At 48.6% G+C, this 20,183-nt stretch overlaps 1 protein-coding gene and 1 long non-coding RNA gene across 2 annotated transcripts; one reads left to right on the top strand and one right to left on the bottom strand.

The window, feature by feature from the left end:
- The first annotated feature begins 4,543 nt into the window (after positions 1-4,543).
- RBM38 (RNA binding motif protein 38) lies at positions 4,544-19,706 on the top strand. The gene is made up of 4 exons (XM_061441923.1): positions 4,544-4,919; positions 5,432-5,555; positions 6,148-6,202; positions 18,260-19,706. The coding sequence occupies exons 1-4, from the start codon at positions 4,752-4,754 to the stop codon at positions 18,558-18,560; spliced, it is 648 nt and encodes a 215-aa protein (XP_061297907.1). The 5' UTR covers positions 4,544-4,751; the 3' UTR covers positions 18,561-19,706.
- LOC133262599 (uncharacterized) lies at positions 12,080-12,507 on the bottom strand. The gene is made up of 2 exons (XR_009741359.1): positions 12,406-12,507; positions 12,080-12,277 (listed from the first exon to the last, which is right to left on the bottom strand). It is a non-coding gene; the product is annotated as an uncharacterized LOC133262599 (long non-coding RNA).
- Positions 19,707-20,183: the final 477 nt, after the last annotated feature.

Raw genomic sequence — 20,183 nt, forward strand, 5'->3', positions numbered from 1 at the left:
AATTGGAAGGGTAACATCAGAGTAGATGGCTTGTTTATCTCATTGGATGTGACAAGGCAAAAGAGTCTATATTTGTAAGGTCTAAAATACAGCAGCCTGGAGAAGAGGAAAGTACCGGGTTAAGAAGGCAATCCAGATGGATGAGACTTGGGTACGCTCACCTGTTGGGAAGCTGGACAGAAAGGGCCCACCTGAGGTCAGCCCTGGTGCTATCAATGTTCTCCAGCTCTGAATTCACTTTTCTTTAGCTGGTGTGTTTGTTATGCCCATACAAATGTATTGTATGTCCCAGAGCTGAGATGTCTTCTTTAATGTTCTTCTGTGTCCTGATTATTAACTGGTTGGAGTGACAGTTTCTGCTCAGTTTGTGCTACCAGTGTCACATGTGATCCCATGAAAAAGTCATGGGATTTGGCCCTGACAGCTCTGGCAGAGATTGTTAGGAACCTTCTGGTGTTTTCTTAACAGTTCAATAAACATTTGAAAAAAAAAAAAAGAAAAAGAAAAATTATTATTAATGCCTGAAATTTTTTGCTTACTCAGCATCCCCAGTTCTGAAATTTTTCAGAAGAGGAAATAGTCCTATTGGAAGATTCCTACTGAAGCAAAGTCCTATTCAAAGAGCAGTCCTGATTAGGAACATCCTCTACTTAAATAACTTACAAGTGGCCCAAAGAGGAAGAATTCTTATTTTTTAATTCTTGCTGCAGCAGCAGCTCTGAGTTAAGTAATGGTCATGGTGTGTGCAGGGCATCAAAGCAAATAATGTGAGACAAAGGGCCCAGATGCAGAATTTCCTGCTATAACCTAAACCAAATGCCACTGAGTGCAGCTTCCCTCAAGATCTCCCAGCTCCAGTTGTGTTCACAGCCTAGCTGGTGGCCAGCATCCAGACTGAGCATTAGTAAAACCAACAAACCAAGCAGTTCCCACAGTAAGTCCCTCGCTCTCCAGCTAACTTATTTAACTGCTTCTAAGAGGGATGTTTCATCTACTGTTGTTGCAATAACCAGTACACGGGTATCCATGACAAAACCAAAGGGCGCTGCCCTGCAGCAATGAAGCCTTGGATAAGCAGCGGCAGAAACCGAAAAAAGGTCAGAGCTCCACAGTAGCCCTGCTCCACTTTAAAAATAAAGCCCATCAGTTCCCTAAGAAATGAGGGGGGTTCTTCCATGGCTTTAAGATCAGACCTGAGATGTCTCAACACAATTCTCCCAAAGACCAAGGGAAGAAAGGAAAATGTTCAACATGTGTACAAAGAGAACACCATAGCCTTCTACCCCTGCCTGCCTAGCGAGAGACAAGTACAAAGACTTTGCAGCTTTGCAAAGGGCAAAGAACAGGGTTAGCTTTTCCCCTGCAATGAATTTGCTACTCTTTCCCCATCTCTCTGTCCTGTTCTTGTGCTCACAGAGGTGTAATTCCCTCTGCTACAGCTTGGTTTTCTTCCTTTAGACAGGGACCGTTTCTACACTGTTCTGTACCTGTATTGGTCTTGCCACCTTCTCTAAGGTTTTCAGTGCAATCCAGGACACTTGGTTTGGTGATTTGCAGCTGCTCCATCTCATGTCTTGGATAATGCTGCTGAAGTTCACCAGAAGGAGCCTTTGTGTATCAGGTTTGGATCTCAAGGAATATATTAGTAAGTAAGGAGCCAGTGAGTTCTCTTAACTGTATTGAATTATCATAACATTAATCTTCCCAATGTGTATAAGAATAAGATGGTCTGGATTTGCAATACAAATCCTATACATTAAAAATATGAATGGTTGTACACCATTGCTAATGACGACTTTTCTCACAGCCTCCTCCTTGATTGACCAGTGCAGTTCTATTTCTTAATAGCCAAAAAGAACTAAATACAGCCCTACAATAGCAAGTATCAGATATATGTTCTCTTTTTCACTTGTGCTGAGCCTTGTCCAGCATTCTCCAAGGGAGCTTCATACTTTGAGATACATCTGTGTGTGCAGGAGCTCTCTTTGGCCAGAGAAACTTGGACTGCGGTATTTTCAAGCTCTCTTATCATTGTAGTAAAAGCACAGGAAGGCATCAGCAAACCAGCTCTGCCAAGCTCCTGCAGTTTTGGTCTGACGGCTGGATTGAATCTGTTGGTGTTTTGGGGAGGATGACTGCTTATCACAACAATAAGGCAAAAGAAAGGGTTAAAAATCCAAACAAAACCAACTCCCATACAGTTATCCTTATTTGCTTTCTCTTCTCTTTCTTGCTGTTTGTGGTATCAGTTTATTAGACTCTGTGCTTGTAATTGCTGTATCATGAGACAGGAGATGTCATTTCCCACCCTGCTTTCCTGGTTGTGGCAAAACAAGTGCACACTCCCCCCCCAGCCACACCAGCATCAATGCTCACCTCATACAGGCTTACCCTGATTTCTTTCTTGTTCCATTCTGCCTGTAACAGAACTTCTGTTCCTGCCTCTAGGAAAGAAGAGGAACTGGGATTCCTCCTTTGAAAGATGTGGGGCTCATGTTTGAAGAGGAAAAAAGAATGTGTCATTTTTCCCACCCCGACCAGTGTAAGCATTGAGAACTGAGATACTCTGCTAGCTGCTGAGAGCTCTGTGAGCCTTGCCTGCCTCGCAGAGCCGGGGTCTGTTTGGATAATTCGACTCTTTGTCATCACTTGGAGCAGAATGAAGCTCTGTGAAAGGACAGTGACTGGATGCCAACTGGGTTGTCATTAGCTCGGGAGGCCCAGGAAGCAGCTGATGTGCAGTCAGTGGTGGAAGTCATGCAGACAGAAGGGGTATGACCTGGTGGTGGGGTGGCTCCGGCCTCTGGATGCATTCCGACCCCAAAGGGGTGTTGTGGGCTTGCTGTTGGTATGGACCAGGGACAGCCGGTGCCTGCACACATACACACACCCCACTGCATAACACAAAGCTCTGCGGATTCCCGTGTGACTGTCCCTTTTGCAGAAGGCTGTTAATGTTGCAGTGATGTTGGGTGCTGCTGGCCCAGCTCCATCACCCACAGCAATCAATGGAAATGTGTCCTAGTCTTGAAGTATGGTGCTTTAGGAATGAAAAACTTAATGGCTTTCCTTGGGTTTGTTTTTTCTCTCCTTCTTTTACAAAGCACAGGGTATTTAGAACTATGGAAGCAGTGCAAGAAAAATATTAATGAATAACTCTGGAGCGCAGACATTAACGCATTCCTTTCTCTTGAAATAACTGGCTTTTCTCTGTGGGCTCTGTGAAAGAAAAATGTCTGCAGAGCCTGAACCTGCTGTGTAGAAGCCAAAGTAGATGGTGATTTAGAACCTCACTGGCTTTTCTGCTAAAACGTTACCTCTGCATCTATCATGTGGAAAAAACTCTTCTCTGTTTCTCTGCAAAGTGATAAGCCTGGAGAGGCAAGATAAAGCTAAGGCACAGGGGCAGTTCTTGAGGGTCTGGCTGATGACTATCTGGGAGATGGAAACTGAATGAAAAGTGATTTCCAGGACCCCCTCCCACACCCCAGACTCCAACCCATGTTGGAGGGAAGGGATTAAAGCATTGCAAGCACACTCCACCATCGGTATGGCCTCTGATAGTGGATTCTGAGGCACCAAGTAGCTTTTCGGCTTTTGTCTTCCTGCAGTTATAGACTGGGGTACATGAATTGGATGGGGGGCTGCATTACAGGAACAATACTCCCAGCTGTGAATCACAGCTTTCCCAGGTCAGGGCTGAAAGCTGGAGCTCAGATCAGATCAAAGGCAGGGGCATTTCACAGCCTCCCTTGTATAAGCTGCCTGTTCCCTTAGAGGGAACAAAATGCAAAGGGAGGACAGCAGAAGAGAATCCCATTGCACTGGAAACGGGAATAACACATCCCTGTCCCGCAGAGGCAGGCTGCACAGACAGATGTTGTGTGGCCAGCGGACAAGCAGGAGGCTTAGGGACCTGCTGAGGAAACACTTTTGGACCACTGATTTCTCCTCATTGCCTTGGTTCCAGACCAACCCTCCTTCCTGCCTTGGCTCCCTAACGTGCTTTTGCCACAGGGGCTGGCAAACTGCCTGAGGGCTTTGTCCCTGGGTCCGAACCCGCAGGGATTCAACGTTTGCACTTGAGATTGTTTCGCAACCCAACAGCGGGAAGCGGGAGCAAAGAGCCCTCACCCGAGGCGGGCTCCTTTGGCGGGCTCCCGCCGCAGCACTACCGTCGCCTCCCCCCACGTCCCCGTATGCCCGCGGCGTTTGTAGCCGCTTCCCGGGAGCCGCCGGGACTTGTAGTCTGGGGCAGGCTCATCCCGAGGGGCTGCCCCCGTTGTCGCGGGGGTCCGCGGGGCCCGGGGGCGGCTCCGATGCCCTCAAGGGTCCCGATGCTCACGGGGGGGCGAGGCGGCCGCGGTGCGCGGCGGCTCCGCTGCTGCTCCAGGGGCAGCGCCGGGGGCCCCTCACAAGTCCCCCCACGGCCGCCGCGTCCGCAGCGCCCCGCCGGGCTCGGAGCCGGACTACGCGCCCCGAGCGCCCCTGCGCGGCGGCGGCGGGGCGGGGCGGGGCGGGCGCGGCCCTACAAAGGGCGGCGGCGGCGGCGGGCGGCCGCTACTCACCGGTGCGGGCGGGAGGGCGCGGGGCCGCCCGCGCTCCCGGCACAAAGCGCGGCCATGAGCCGGCTGTAGGCCCCCGGGACCCAGCTTCCGACTCCGCTCCCTTCGGCCGCCGCGGGGGGAGGTTTCTTGTCGTGGCCGGCGGCGCGGGGTGGATGCCGGCAGGGGCCGGCCGCGCCCGGCACCATGCACACCGTGCAGAAGGACACCACCTTCACCAAGATCTTCGTCGGGGGGCTGCCCTACCACACCACCGACTCCTCCCTCAGGAAGTACTTCGAGGTCTTCGGGGACATCGAGGAGGCGGTGGTGATCACCGACCGGCAGACCGGCAAATCCCGGGGATACGGCTTTGTAAGTGCCGCGCCGCGCCGTGCCTCGGTGTCCCCGCCGCGCTCCGCTCCCGGCCCCGGGCAGGGGCTGGCGGCGGTTCCCGCTGTGAGCGGCTCGGTGCTGCCGCCCGTCCCGTCGCGGCTGTGCGTGTGTCGGGACAATGGCTGGGGTGGGGGTCCCCGGACCGAAGCCCCCCGCGCCGCGGGTTTCAGCATCTCCGTCCGCCGGTGCCGCCTCAGCCTTGCGGTGCATCGCCTGCCCGCTCCCCTCAGCCCTGGGCGCCGCCAACCCCGTAGAACAGCACGAGTGAGGAGGCGGGGGAGACCGGCTGGTGTAAGCACAACGGGGTAGCTTGGCGAGGGGGGAACCCTCTTATCCATCAGGTTACCAGGAGCTCTTCCCGTCTTGAGACCGCAGCAAGTGGAGTTTAGCTCCCGATTCAAAATAGGACAATAAATAAACTCCACGTAGTGCTTGTTGCTGGAGTGCTTACAAAGTGCTGGTGCTACAAACAAGGCTGTGTTTCTCTCTAGGTGACTATGGCAGACAGAGCTGCAGCTGAAAGAGCATGCAAAGACCCAAACCCCATCATTGATGGCAGGAAAGCGAATGTGAACCTGGCCTATTTGGGAGCAAAACCAAGGAGTATTCAAACTGGTGAGGCACCCAGGAGATCCCATCTCTATTAGAATAACTTGTAAGACAAGGAACTAGTTACTCAGGCTGGGTTCATCTGATCTGGCAATGTGTGCTTATCATTCGTAGTTCTGATTGTTGACTGAGGACACTGTCCAGTCCAGTTATCTCTTCCATATCATCTTACTCATACCTGCTACACTAGTGTTATGCATCCAAGTTCATATAACTGAGTTAAAACGAGTCCATTTTCCTGTTACCCCTTCACTACATCCATATTAACAGTAAAATCCAGTTCATCTTCTGCTCTTTGGTTTAATGACCGCAGTACCCAGTGTGTAAAATGAGGCACGATACCCCATTGTCTGTTCAATAAGAGCACTTTCACACCCATCTTTAATCAGAATTCCCATCTGCTGCTCCTGTGTATCACATACACGTATTAAAATTAACTTGCTTCTAAATGGGGCTCTAAATTTGCGCACATGAATAGCAGATAAAATGCATGTACTGTGGTCCGAGGTGGAATTATGCATGTGTATTAAGAGCTGAATGCAGATGGTTCAGTGGATGCCGTTCATTAATATTTCTCTCTTTTCTGAACATGTTTTAGGTTTTACCATAGGTGTGCAGCAGCTACATCCAGCCTTCATTCAGAGACCCTTTGGGTAAGTGCAAATGGTTCTTAACAGTCTGTTTGAAATCAAATTCATGAATCAACTTCCTCATGCTTTAAAATGCGTGAAATAAGCCTTTTAGCCATCAAGAGTGGACAGTTTCAGCAGCTGTTGTTAATGCTCAGAGTACTTCATTTCTGGTGAAGATTTCGGAGGTTTTGTGCCTTTGTCAGCTTTAATGTAATTCCCAAAGATTCTCCTTTATCCTCAGTAAATCTTAGTCATAATAAACCCAGTGCATTACTTGCTGCTTTGCCAACTTCAAGAATTCAAATAAATGGAAAATAGTTTCTCTATTATAGTACTTAAGGTGTCAAAACAATTAAGCAAATTCTGTTCTCATGTGTCTCAAATAAGATCTCCTACTCCCTCCGTGCCATTTCCCACGTAATAATGCTTAGGATACAGTTTTATCCTAGAAAACAAATTGCATTAGAAACAAAGTCTGTTACTTAATGAAAGTAACATTAGGTCAAAAATTGATTTTGGACAGATGTTATACAAGGCTTGAATAGTCTGCAAAAGTGGGCTTTTGTCTGCTGTTTTCAATAGCTTATACCATCCCTACTCGGTTAGAAAAGTCCTCTTTTTATACATCTAATAGGATCTGGCAGCTGCTCGGCAAAAGACAAGTGTGCTTCACGAGAACAATAGTGACTGTCATACTGCCTTCATTTAACTGTTTAATGATTGATGCCGTTCTTTTTTTACACCGTTTCAGAAAGTGAATATTGATAGGGGGTTTTTATTATTATTTTCTAAGGGCATTTAGAAAGGTGCATTTTTTACAGCTTTTGAGCACCGCTCTGTTGTGGGTTTTGTGTGCCTCTCATAGAAATAGATGGGATTTTGGCCTTTGTCAGCAGGAATACTTCATCCCTTTCCTGCTCTCTGCCCATGGGTTTTGGGGTAGGTGGTTTTTTTCTAAAGAAAAAATCTGCTAGCAACAAAACAGAAACTTTCAGTCCTCTGCCCTCGTGGCTGCAGTTGCCAACTGCCTGGGTAATCTCATTCCAATGAGTTTATGGATGTGAGAGGCTGTGTTGCCACAATAGTGCACACCCAGTGTGCGCGTGTTGTGTATGGTTCAAACATGCCAGTATTCATGTGTGGTTACGGCTCTGTTGGAAAGAGCCGAAGAACATCTGTCATGAAATGAAGAGTCTCTTTTTTTCTTCTCATGTGTGCACAGTAGTCCATGTAGGCAAGATGCTGCCTTTTAATAGCCCTCCTTTCACGGGAGCTATAATAGTTTCCTGAGCCCCCAAAGTAAGCAGCAGTGGTGCCTTTGAGATGTGAATCCCAGAGGCTTTCCAAATTGCACAGGGGTGCACAAGAGTGGACGATAAAACCAGCCTGTTCAGGCTTTTCCAGGCATGTGAACAGAAAAGAGCAAAATGGTGAAGCATGTTAAACTCCTTGTGTTGGCAGGAGCACCAGCACATGCCTGCCCCCAGTGCAGATAATCTGCTGTTCCTGTGGGTGCAGCTCAGGAAAACAGAGGTTTTGAACAGTTTGGTTTTAGTTTCACATACAGAGAAGTGTTGATCAACTGACTACATGTTCCTTGTGAGCTAAACAGTTACTGTTCCAGATCTTAGGCATTGGTTTCAAGATTAAACCAGCGGAGCTACAGTTAGCACATACAGCAGAGAGCGCTATAAATTATTTATCAGTTGCCAAGAGACAGGAACCAGGAGACTGGAGGGCTGGAGGCAGGGGATTATATATCATCATTTGCAAGCATCAGTAGATGAAAATTTCATTGCACACAGTTACTGCTGCAGCGCAGTCACTGGGAACGTGGGTTGGGCAAAAAGCTGTTCACCTGAATACCATGACGGGGGCTGCTCTGGCTTCTGAGCAAAGCATCAGGTGCTCAGTCAAGCAGTAGAGCTTGGCTCCAGGTTTCCTCTTTGTCTCAAAATTAAGAGCCTGCCAGGCTCCATTCTTGCATTTTCTTGAACTCACAATTTCCTCAGCCCTCTGTGGGATTTGAGGGTAGATGAAGAGTTTATCAGGGTCTGGCTGTCTGTCTTTGGAAGCTTCACTGAATCGCTGCTGTCAGTTTGCTCTGCGCTATGCTGAGTGGGTCCCTACCAAACTCAAGCTCAATGGCTCTCAGTGGCGTTGCCACTGAGATGTTGCCAGGCTCTCCCTCCTGCAGTTCCTGTCTTTGTAAAGTGCTTGTGCACAGGGGTTGGCATGTGGTTTCCAAAAGATGATTGTTATGGGACGTGGGTGCTAGGTGTGCAAGCTGGACTTGGCAAGGAAGAAATGAATGAGCCCATCAACTGCTAGGTAGTTAAATCGGGGAAAGCCAGCCATATTCCAGCTATCAAGCCACAAAATGCAGGTTTTGGCGAAACATGAAATGAATGGAAACTATGAAAATTACTTAACCATCAGTGAGGATTATTTATAAACTGAAGGCTACCCCCCTCCCCCCCCCCCCCAGCCCCAGGCACCCAAATGGGGCTGTAAATACTGCCTGGGGTATGTGGAACAGAAAGAGAAACCGTGAAGAGCCTCTCTCCTTCCTCCTGTTGTCCTGGCAGGGGAGGCACTCGCCCAGCAGACAGCATGGAGTCGGTAGTAAATCCTCCTTTGAAAAGTATTCTCTAGATTGTAGTAACCAGAGATCTTTATAGTAAGGCAAGGCAAAGGATGTGTCTGTGTCAGGGTGAGCTGGAGATCTGGCTTCTGAGTTTAGGGAAGCAGCATCAGCCTGGAGCTAACTGTGTGCTGTGCTTGGAGGGTGTAATGCTGGTGTGCTCCTGCAGCTCCCGGCCAGCACAGAGCTGTGTTTATGGGACCAGAGAAGGGGGAGACCCTCTCCCCCCAAACACCATTACTTTATTACTGCAGCAGCATCCCTTTTATGAAATCTTCAGAAACATATTGAAAGTTCTTGGCAGCTGCTAGGAGCAACTGCGCAGACTGCTCGAACAGGAGTACATTGTGATGTGGCAAATGTTTTTGTGCCCCTGTCTTGGTCCTCTCCCCTGAGAATCTGGTGCTGGAGACAGGTTTAAGTCTGTACAGGGAGCAGGGATTCCCTCATTCTCCTCTGTACTTGCTGCTGTGGACATGAGCAGCGTATGGCAGATGCATTCCTGTGGCTGTGCCTCAGCAGAGGAGCTATCTGTGTGGGAGATCTACCAGTGACTGAGCCCTTGGAAACATACAGCTGTCTCGTGTAGCAGGATCCAGCTCTTTCCATTGCTGCTCCACAGACCCTGCTGCCCATCCTTGCGTAGCTGCTTGTTTTAGCAGCCCCCTGATTCTGGTGTCGGGCAGCATTGGGAAGAGTTAAATCTCTGAAATTTCATGTGTTGATGCTGCTGCATTTCGGAAGTGAAGAAAGTCCCTTTGTGTCTGCCCGCCCCCCTAAACCTTCACTATTGGGTTAAAAATAAAACAAACTTTCATCTTTTCTGTGGTTATGTTTATAAAAGGGCACACACTGGCCGTGCTCTGCTCAGCCCCTGTCAGCTGGCATTCCCTGCTCCCACTTGCTCAAAGTTGGCCTGCCCTGGACCCCAGGCAGCTCCCATGGGATGGATGTGCTCCCGGCACCTGTTGTTTGTCGTGTGCCTGTAACATGAAAGCTTTTTTTTTCAGGGGGTGGGGGGGAATTTCCTAAGAAACATCCAAATCCATTTCCCAAATGGCTGCAGCTGCTAGTTCTCGGGCATGGGTACTGCTCTTCAGACCAAATGTTGTCATCCAGAAAGAGCTCTTTTACTTATTTATTTAGAGTAGACGTGTATTTATAAGCAGATCAGGTGGCTTTGGAAATCTTCCTGAATATCTGCCTCAAGCTGGCAAACACTGGTGTCAGACCCAACAGCTTGGTGTATAATGTGTTATGGTTAGGGGCACAATTTGCTCGTGTCCTGCATGTAGTATAGGTCCATAGAACAATAAGAAAGGAGAGCATGGTCTGATACACTGACCTTACACTTGGCTGTGTAAGGGGCATCAAGCTCAAGGCAGTAGTAGACCTTTTGCAGGGGACAGGCTCTGGGTAAAGGGTGCCATGTGCCACTCCAGTGCAGTCAGGGCACAAGCCTGCCTGTGGTGAAGAGCCAGGCTGAGCTGGCTCTAGCTTTGTTTTTACAGCACGCGAGTTGTGCTGCCTTCTCTGTGTGATTCCATTGCCCTCGGTGGATTTGCTCTTCATCCTTGCCAGTACAAGAGCAGCCTCCATAGCAGCAGAGACCAAAGGAGCTGGGGAGTGGCAGATGCAAAATTCTCCTGTTCTGGTCTGGCTGGTGCCACATAGTCCCAGTGTGGCAGATTGGTGCATGTGTCTGAATTCTTAGAGTGGTCCGGCTTGTACTTGATCTCATCTTTCCTTTGCACAGCTGCAGGCATACCAGTCCCTAACTCTGCAGTATTAAACACATGCCCAGTAATTTGAATGATAAATGTTGCTCTGGCTGGCCTGCCTCTGAGCTGAGGACACCAGTGAGGGAGCTAGACAGTTGTTGTGCTGATAATTTGGTAGCAAGGACACTGGGTCACTTCTAAATATGACTTATATGAAGAACTTGTTCCCCACGGATGGGAGCAAGCTACATACCAGAGCTAAATATACTCCATGATCACAAAAGATGGAAAGTCGTGGACCTTGGAGTTAAAACTGAGTCTCCTGTTTCTTGGTCTCTTAATCCTGTAAACAGGATCATGCTGTCCCCTGCAATTTCCCTGTTGCCAGCTTTGAGCATTTCAGCGCTCCTGTATCGTAGCTGAGCTGCTGCTGGCTCTGCTCTTGCCAAAGCAGCAGAGGCTGGGATAGCCATGCCAGGGGCAGGCTTGCAGCCACCCTAGGATTCCTGCTTGCAGAAAGGTGTGGAGAGAGATGTCTTAGATGCTCTAGAACAACAAAGGCACAGCTGGCGGTAGACATCACGGAACCTCTTAAAAGGGAATTTCTTTGTTGGCCGGGAAGTCACTTGTTTCATCAGTGTAGGCTTTCTTCTGTCAAAAATAGATATGTCATCACTTATTCTATAGCTAAATAATTCAACTTCAAAATACTTTGTTTATCCAGGAGAATTTGTCATACATCAAATGTGTGGACGGTTTCAATTAAAAGTCACTGAACGGGATCATGTGTAAAGTAAACCTGTTAAAAAACAGTTGAAAGTAGCCCATTTAATATAGATGATGCCACAAGTTGTCGGGTAGTTGAGAAGACTTCAAGAGATGTTTCTGCAGCCTTTGGTTTTCTCCAAATTACAGAAGAAAATTGGAAAGCTTAGTTTAAGGTAGAATTCCTGGGGCTTCCTGGGTTTTTCTCTTGCATGGACAGGGTGAATCCAGCATCGTCCTTTGTTTCTCACACTGCAGATGAAGGGCTCTGGCTCCTGTAGTGTACTGGTGTGAAGCATTTTCCGTTTCTCCTGTCAGTTAATTTCTGGTTTGGCTGTGCTGATAACTTGAAAGGGGAGGGGTTTTTCCTCCTCTGGATAGCTGACTAGTTGCGGATTAACTTCCATGTGGCTTTTTCCTCAGTGCCAGATGGCTCTTGTTTCGGGCAGATGTTATCTCCTGCTACCTGAGTGTTTTTCAGCCTGCTTCTCCAAAACTATTCTTGGTCTGGCCCAACATGCTTTGTTTGGGATTAACTTTTTTCTTTGTTTCCTTTTTCCTTTGGGTGTGGGGAAAGCAGATGGAGAGGATAAAGCTGTAAGTTGTTGAGCCTGGTTAACTCGTGGTAGAGCTCAGCATGTTGATCTTGGGCGCTGGGTTATGCTAAGAAAAAGGATTGGATCTTAGTGAGAAGATGTACTCTCATCTGTAGCTGGCAACCTCTTTTTAAAACACTTTTGTTTTGTTGTTGGTTTATTTTCCCCCACACCCCTGCACTGGCTATGGGGAAGGTGTTGATTGCCTTTCTTTTTACTCTGTTTTTGTGGGATCCACCTTCCTCTGCTATGGGCCATTAGTTTGTTGCATTGTGAAGTCAAGATGCACCAACACTAAAATGCTGATGTTGCTGGGCTATGATAGGTTCTTACTACTGCAGTTCCTCCAGTTCCTTAAGTTTTCTCTCTCCTGCCAAAATGAAAAAAAATTGAAATAATGGATTGCTCTTGTACCCTCCAGCTGGCATTAATGCTTCTCGAGCAACGTTTTTGATTGGCTCAGCAACCAGTTATCACTGGATGCTGCACCATACTCACTTTGTCTTCTTCTGATTCCAGCCTGGGACAGTCTGTTGTGGCAGGTTGATCCTTGGCAATTGCCACAAGTGTGGTGATGTCTGGTCCCAACAGGGAAGCAGGAAGCTAAGCTGTGTACCTCTTTGCATAGGCTGCTGTGTAAATCTCCTCAGAGGGCCACAGGAGCGTAAGCAGCAGACAGACAGGCAAATTAGTTACAAGATGAGCAGAGATGGTGTTCGTTTGCTATTCTGTGTTTGTATCATACTGTAGTAGGGAGGATAAACACTGTACAATAGAGTTGCAGGGTTCATCCTTGTCTTACTTTGAGCTGGCTGGTGAGGCAGAAGTCATTGCCATTGCAATGCATGTTTAAATCAGCTTTAGTAGGAGCACTTCAGGATTGGGAAGTTTGTCATACCAGTAGTTGAAACCCAGCCCATGTCAGTGAATGATGATGGATGGTGGAGTGGTTGGGGCACAATGAATGTCCTGATCCACACCAAATTGCTGGTGGATAAACTCTGTGATCTCCTCATTTGTTGGCAGGCAGGGACTGCCCTGGCCATGCTCCAGCCTGTAGCTCCTCCTCATCATGTCTGGATTTGAGAACAGGTCCTGAATTCCTCGTGTTCCTACAGCCTGCCATTGTGGCTGGGGCCCTTATGGTGCATGTTGCCACTGCTTAAAATGGCTCCACAAAGTGAGTGCTTGCTGGCTTGGGAGTGTCCTTCAGGAATGACATCTTGGGGTGAGAATCACATCAGGATATGTCTGTGCATCACCAGCTCTGAGGTGTAGAGCTCCTGGTCTGCTGCTGCTCTCCAGTGCTGCTGGGATATGCTTCCCAGAGCTGCTTCTGTCTGGTGCTCTTGGAACCCACTCCAAAATACATCTTCAGATCTCTCCTCCAGGCTGTGGTGGGAGGTGTTGCTTGACCAGAGGTAGTTGTCAGGTTGCTGTCATGGTCAGCTCTGGCTGTGCTCAGCTCATTGTGCAGTACCACCTACCAACTGGAGCACAGCACCACGTGTTGTGGCAGTGTGGGTGTCCCTGTAGCAGCTAATGGGTAAACTCTAGTGGAAATGGAGGCCAAATTCCTGGAGTCAAATGCCAGAATTTGTGCCTTTGCTGGCAGACACAAAGGGCTCTGTTCCTTTATCCTTTAAGGAATAAAAGCCTGGTCGTGGCAGTGGCATTTGTGTCCTGATCTCTGCAAGACTGCCAAGAGCTCTGTGCTCCTCCTTGCTTCCCAAGTGCTTGTGTGATGCTGTGTCTCTTGACAGAGGGTTGCAGTTATCTCCTATATCTACAGGAGCAATGACACCAGCTCCCAGCATGGCTGGTAGAGATCAAGGGGGTCAGGAACTCCTCTTTGCTGCTCTCCCAGGCCTGTACAGCTTGCGAGAGCTGCTCATGCATAGGAAACCCTGCAGGATGGGGAAGAGCTGAGAAAGTGCAGCTAAAACTCATTTTAGCTGTAAATCTGATAGGTAAAGATCAAATATATGAAGTGCCTCTGAGATGAGCTCTACCAGATAGAGCTGATGTTGAGGGAGAGGGCCTGGTTAGCTCGTTCTTCTTCCTTGCCATTGGGAAGAGGTGTGGGACACATGGCCATCTGACTGTTCCCTTCTTCCTGGCTGCCCACCAGCCTCCCCTGCCCTGCAGCTCACCCCCAGCAGCTCCACCAGTGCAGTGTGATGGGGAGAACAGGTTTTAGGGCTGCACCAAAAACTTGCTGCTTTGCTCTGTCCTTTGTGTTTTGCACAGCAAGAGCAGAAGCTGAGCCCGTGTCTCCTCTGCCAGGGGCTCTGTAACCATCTCTTTTGTTCTATGTCTTTCAATTTTGGCTGCCATTGTGCCTCATAGTCAGGAACGTGGGCTAGTGTGGTGATCCCATCTGCCCTCCTGCACTGCAACACCCATCCCGAGTCCCTGCTGCGGCCACTGCTGGCTCTAGACTTAGGTTTGTCTGCACTGATTGCATTTGGTGGCCTTTGCCTGTGATTAATCACAACATCTCATACATCTGCTCGTGGAGTGACTCTGATGTATGGTGGCAATGGTTGATGGCTTGGTTGACATTTTACATTCACACTGTGCATGTTCTAGATGAAGTTCTCCTCTGGCTGGCAGGGCCAGTTGTGGGGGATGGAGGAAAACTGCAGGGAGGGAGGGAGGGAAAGGCATCTTAAAACACACAGATGTGACTCATTCTCTAGAAATTCGGATTAGAGTTTGCTGCTTTCTAGAAGAACAACTCAAAAAAACCTCCAAAAATCATCTTCAGAAATTATGGCAGGGGGGAATATATTTAAGGACTTTAAGTCTGGATGTTAAATACAGCCTGCAGGGAACTTTATTGCGCTGCACTGTTTTGTTTTGTCTGTAGCTGCAAGTCATCAAAGTGACCTTACCTTGGATTGTGCATTTTGATCCATGAGTTGCCATCTGTCCACCTAATTCAGAAGTCCCAACTGCATAATATCTCGATAGAAACTTCTGGCTAAATTGTTGACACCCCACAGGCCAAAAGAACCTTCCCTTTTACATAGAAGTGCATTCTGCAGTTGCCGAGTGTGATTTTTCTAGTGCAGTAAACCATGGTGTGTGATATGCACATGTGTATGTATTGGGCTGGGATGTATTTCTGGATACAGTAGAGGAGTACTTACTGTATTCCTAGCTAATGGTGCTTTTTATTCAAAGTAGCATTGAAGAGCTGGAATTTTTCTGTGCTGAAAAAGAAATAGTAGTGCAGGATATCATGGATTTGCTCTTGCATACACCACAGGAGCTGCACCGGAGGAGCTGTACACATGAAAGCAAAGCTGGTGTGTGGAGTCTCTCAGGGATGAGCTGGGGGCATGCACTCACCCTGTGTCCCTTTGCTCTGAAGAGCAGTTGGGTGGCAGCAGGGGACATTGGGGGGTGGCCTGCATTGCTGTTCAAACAGGATGATGCTCAGGCTGGATTGCTTGGAGGCTCTTGGACCATCCTGCTGGTTGCTTTGCAGGCGCAGGCTGAAAGCCTGTGTGCAGGAGAAGTTCAGGCCCCTCCTCTGCTCCTGCTGATGGGTGTTGTGTGGCTGGCTCATCCTGAGCGTCAGGACTGTGTGTGTGGCTTTGTTGCGTTTGTGGGGTGGTTTTAAATTGATCAAGCCCTGGAGTAGCAGGAACCCAGCAGTGGGACACTACATATGGGGAGAGGCAACAGGCAGCTAGAGCATCCCATCACCAATCTGGGATGCAGGCTGTTGTCTGAGCTGCTGATTTACAAGGGGGTAGAGCAAGAGGTGTGCATGGGGTCCACTCCTATTGCTCCATGGGCTAATGCCAGGGAATGCCTCTGCAGAGCCTTTTCCCAGCCCCTGGTCTGCCAAGACAGCAGCACTGCACCTCTGTGTTCTTTAAAACAAAACAAAGGAAACAAACCCCAAGTGACCAAGCACGGCATTAGGCCCAGCTCCTCAGCAGAGGCATCTGCTGCTGCTTCCTGCTGTGGGGGACATGGGTGCCCTTGGTCTGAACTGATGCATAAGCTCTAGCTCTGATTCAGTTGTAGCAGCCTCAGCTTGTATCAGAGCTAAGCCAAAAGTGATCCAGTCACTCTCTGCTGCCTCATCTCATTCTTGTTAGTCACAGGGTGATACTGGGTATGGTGCATTTATGGACTGAAGGACTGCAAGGTCCCTCTCTCTGTACTATGCCAGGGATGGCTCTGGCCTCTGGAGATGGTCTCGCACTTAATCAGCCCAAGGCTGAGGTGCTGCTTCCCACCATCCATCCTCCTTGGTGCTGCCCCTTTGGGGCTAGCCTTGTTATATCTAAGGACCCTGACTTCAGAGGTGGTGTTGCTGTGTGCAGGGAAGAGAAAAATAATTCTCTTATCATGCAAATTGCCTCAAGAAAAACCATAGTGTGTATGTGAGTGGGAAATGGAGAGAAAACTTGGTTCAGATGAACACTTGTTTCTGAGGAGCCTTTCTCCTGCCTGAAGAACAGCTTAAACCATCTGGTGCTGCTGGCAAAGCCAATGAGAATAGCCTCATTTGGCTGGACTGGAGGGACCAGCCCCACGTGAAACCCAGTATATTGTATGTGGTAGCTGAGACCTAGGATGGACGCTTGGGTGGAATGACAGTGGCCAGTGACCCACCCAGCAGAAGTGGCCGGTCCCTTGCTGTGAGTCCCCATAAGCACCAGAGTCCTGGAGCTTCCAACCCCAGAGATGGATGAGTGGGCAAGATACCCTCTCTGTAGCAGTTGAGCTTGGCTCTAAAGAGCAGTGTGGGCACGTACAGGCCTTGTGAAGAGCTTGTGGGAGCCTTTTAGCAGTGGTTGTGTTTGAAACTGTGCTGTCACACACATCCACACACAAACCCCCGGAGCGTCTGAATCTGCATGAGCGCTCTGCAGTTACCTTGGGGTTTTCTGTTTGCCAAAACAAGCTGGGTTTGGAGGCGGGCTGGAACGAGCCCTCCAGAGGATGGGTTCTGGTTCGTGCTGTTGTCTGATGTGGTTTAGCAAGCAGCCACCAAAGGGACCCTTTCCCCAAAGTGCACTTCTTGATGCACGTGGCTCTGATCTGTCAGTGACCACGTGCCATTTGCTGGGACCAGTCTGCTCACCCCTGTTTCTTAAACAAGCCCCAACTGTGTCAAGCCTGTGCACGTTGGAGCTCTGTGCTGCTATGGGCTGTGCAGGCAGATACCATTTGCACTCTGCATTGATGTGCAATTGCTTGTTTTCATCTGGCCTATGGCAATTTGTGTGGATGGACCTAAACCTTCTGGTTAATACAGTGTTTTATCTTGTTTGAGGCCTGACTTGTTGGAGGTCCTTTGGAAAATACAGCTCTTTCATTTTGCTGCTTTTTTGGGGGTTTTGGGTGGTTTTTCTTTTCCCTTTCCTTCTCTTTAGCAGTTTTTATCAACCAGATTAATGGGCAGTCCTGCATTAATGATCTTCAGATCTGTGGACTTTAATTGACCAGTGGTGCTCAGTTCCTCTCAGCAGCACAGCTCACTCAGGGCAGGGGCAAACTGGCTGATGAAAAGCAACACTTTAGGAGCTCCATTGAAAGGCAGAGGAAATGGCAGGGCTGGCTGGCCACAGAGCCTGGACGTATAAGCTTATGGGCACACGAGCATCACTGGTGCACTGGAGACTGCTGGCACAGTCGCTACTGGTGAGTGTTATTGAAGGGAAGAAAACGAGCATTAATCTCTTATGTTTTACAACAAACACCCTGTGGCATTGCCCTAAACATTCAGTGTTATGGAAACAGGCTTAAATGTGTAGCACTGATAACAGCTGGCAGGCTGGAAGGCCCATGGCTATGGTGCAGGGACAGTGTTCATCCCTGATGGGACACACCACGTGGGATGAGCAGAGGAGTGTTCCTGGTGCCTGGAAGTGCCCCATGGGCTGTGGGTCCTCTGGAGCTTCCACCAGGGTTTGGGTAGTGGTGGGGAGCATGGACCTGGAGGCTGTAGGAGGCAGTTATGCTGCCAGTGCAGGCAGGGATAGGCAGGGACGAGGGAGATTTGGTGAGCCAGTCAGGCAGCGGCTGTGTCGCAGCCATCCAGGGAGTTTATCTTGGGGACTGGTGGCCTGGATAGTGGGAGGAACAAGACACGGAGCCCAGGATGTTGTCCGTTCTTGCAGTCCATGCTTCACCTTGCGCTACTTCCACCCTTCGGTGTAAGAGTGTTTTGCTTTTCATTCCCTCCACCCTGAGCAGCACCCCTCACTCAGGGGGCAGCACTGTGTTTGTGGCTGATGCACATGAATTTGGGGGAGTAAAAAGGGGAACATGCAGGTTGGAGGGAGCCCAGCCCCTTGCTAACTCTCTCCTGTTGCCTCCACAGACTCACGCCTCACTATGTTTACCCCCAAGCTATCATCCAGCCCAGCGTGGTGATCCCTACCCCCGTGCAGTCCATCACTTCTCCCTACATCGACTACACCACCGCCAGCCAAGCCTATTCCCAGTACACCACAGCTGCCTACGATCAGTATCCCTACGCTGCCTCTCCCGCTGCCGGGTTTGTGGGATACGGATACACAGGCACGGTCCAGCCCCCCATCACCGCCAGCAACCCTGCAGCACCCGCCACCGCCTTCGTGCAGTACCAGCCCCAGCAGCTGCAGCCTGACCGCATGCAATAAGGGCCCTGCTGCCTGGGACAATCTCTTACAATGGAAGGATACGACTGGGACAACAAAAGCAACAACAGAAAAACCTGGTAAAAGAATCAAAACAGAAAAAGGAAGGAAAAAAATCACCCTATCCCTTTATTCCCTTTCTGTAGGTGCATATCAATATCTAAGCTATTTATAGTGTTAAGGGCAAACCCAAACCCTTGCAGTCTGACTGTGCTTACAAAAATGGACTTCTGGTTAGGTTTTTTGTTTGTATTTTCTTTTTCCACCCCAATCTGGACAGATACTGTCTTGAAGATGTTCTGGAAGTGACTGAAATGTTCCACAGGAGAACTACAGATTCTTGCACACATCGTGGTCTGCTGGTCTGCTTCCATCATCCATGGTCTTCTTTCCACCCCTATCCCATCAGCCTGCCCTTCCTCATCAAACCTACGATCCTCCTATTTACTGTTGAGGTACAGAGGTACTTGGAGAACATGGAAAAAAGCAATCTTATTTTTTGGTTGTACAAAAACTTTGTAATACTCAGAGATGCCTTACAGAAAAGAAGAAAAAGAAAAAAAAAAGAAAAACTATTTTTTAATATTTATTGCGATTTTATTCGCATGAGCTGTGAATTGCAGACAGAAGAAGAGTAGTATCTGCCTTGTTTAATTCTCATTTTACTAAATTATTGTATGTAGGTAAAAGTTCTTAAGTAATTGCTGAATCACTTCAACATGCAAAAGGGAATATTGGCTTGAAGGAGAGCAGAATATTCCTTTAGTCAGCGCACTGTACTATTTTCTTATTGTAATTGTTACTCTGTTAAGATTATCTCAAATTTAGGTATATTTTTAAATGCAAAAAACCAACCAAGAATACCGAACATTTTGTCTACTTTGGTAGATCTTTTGTTACAATGCTGCAACCTATGGAGACATTTACAGTATTTATGTAAAAGAGATCTGGGGCTGTTGGCCAGTGAAACTTAGGAGAATATCATGAGTGATGCAAAAGAGAGAAAGGTGTTAGGTCATTGAACAAATGGGTAAACGTAACCTTTTTATGCCTCCAGTCCAACAGCCAAAAAAAGGAAGAGAACGGATGATGTAAGTTAAGTGCATTTCTACAAAGAACAGCAATAAACTATTTTAACTTTTAAAATTATCCAGTACTGTATGGTACCATGTTTGCTTGGCTGGAGTCCATTAGGGAGTGCTTTCCCATTGCCTCTGCTGGGCCTTCACCCATGAGCATTCCAGGGCGCATGGGAGCGTGTGTCCTGTGGTGCATCCTGACCCAGCATTCTATGGGTGCCCCCATCCCTTGCAGCACGTCCCATATGCTGTTACTTGTTCTGCACATCCCAAGTCACCAAGGGGGTTTTTGAGCTCCTGGAGCATTGCACCAGAGCAGTGTGGTCCCCAGTGCTCGTACCCAGCACTGGGGCACTTGCTCATGCATGGTGTTTGTAGAGCAGAGGCTGTAAAGTACCTCCCTCCTGATGCAGCTCCAGTGGAAACAAGGACAGCTGAGATCTGGTCTCATCCCAGAATCCTCAGGGTATCACTTTCCTTCTTATTTGCTTAGATGAAGGGTTTTTTCCAGAATTGAATAGAGGTCTGCCAGAGCCTGCTCCTCTTC

The sequence above is a fragment of the Pezoporus flaviventris genome, unplaced genomic scaffold, assembly GCF_033815535.1.
Source record: "Pezoporus flaviventris isolate CSIRO_AGI_PZ_B2104156 unplaced genomic scaffold, CSIRO_AGI_Pfla_v1 ptg000213l, whole genome shotgun sequence".
NCBI lineage: Eukaryota > Metazoa > Chordata > Aves > Psittaciformes > Psittacidae > Pezoporus > Pezoporus flaviventris.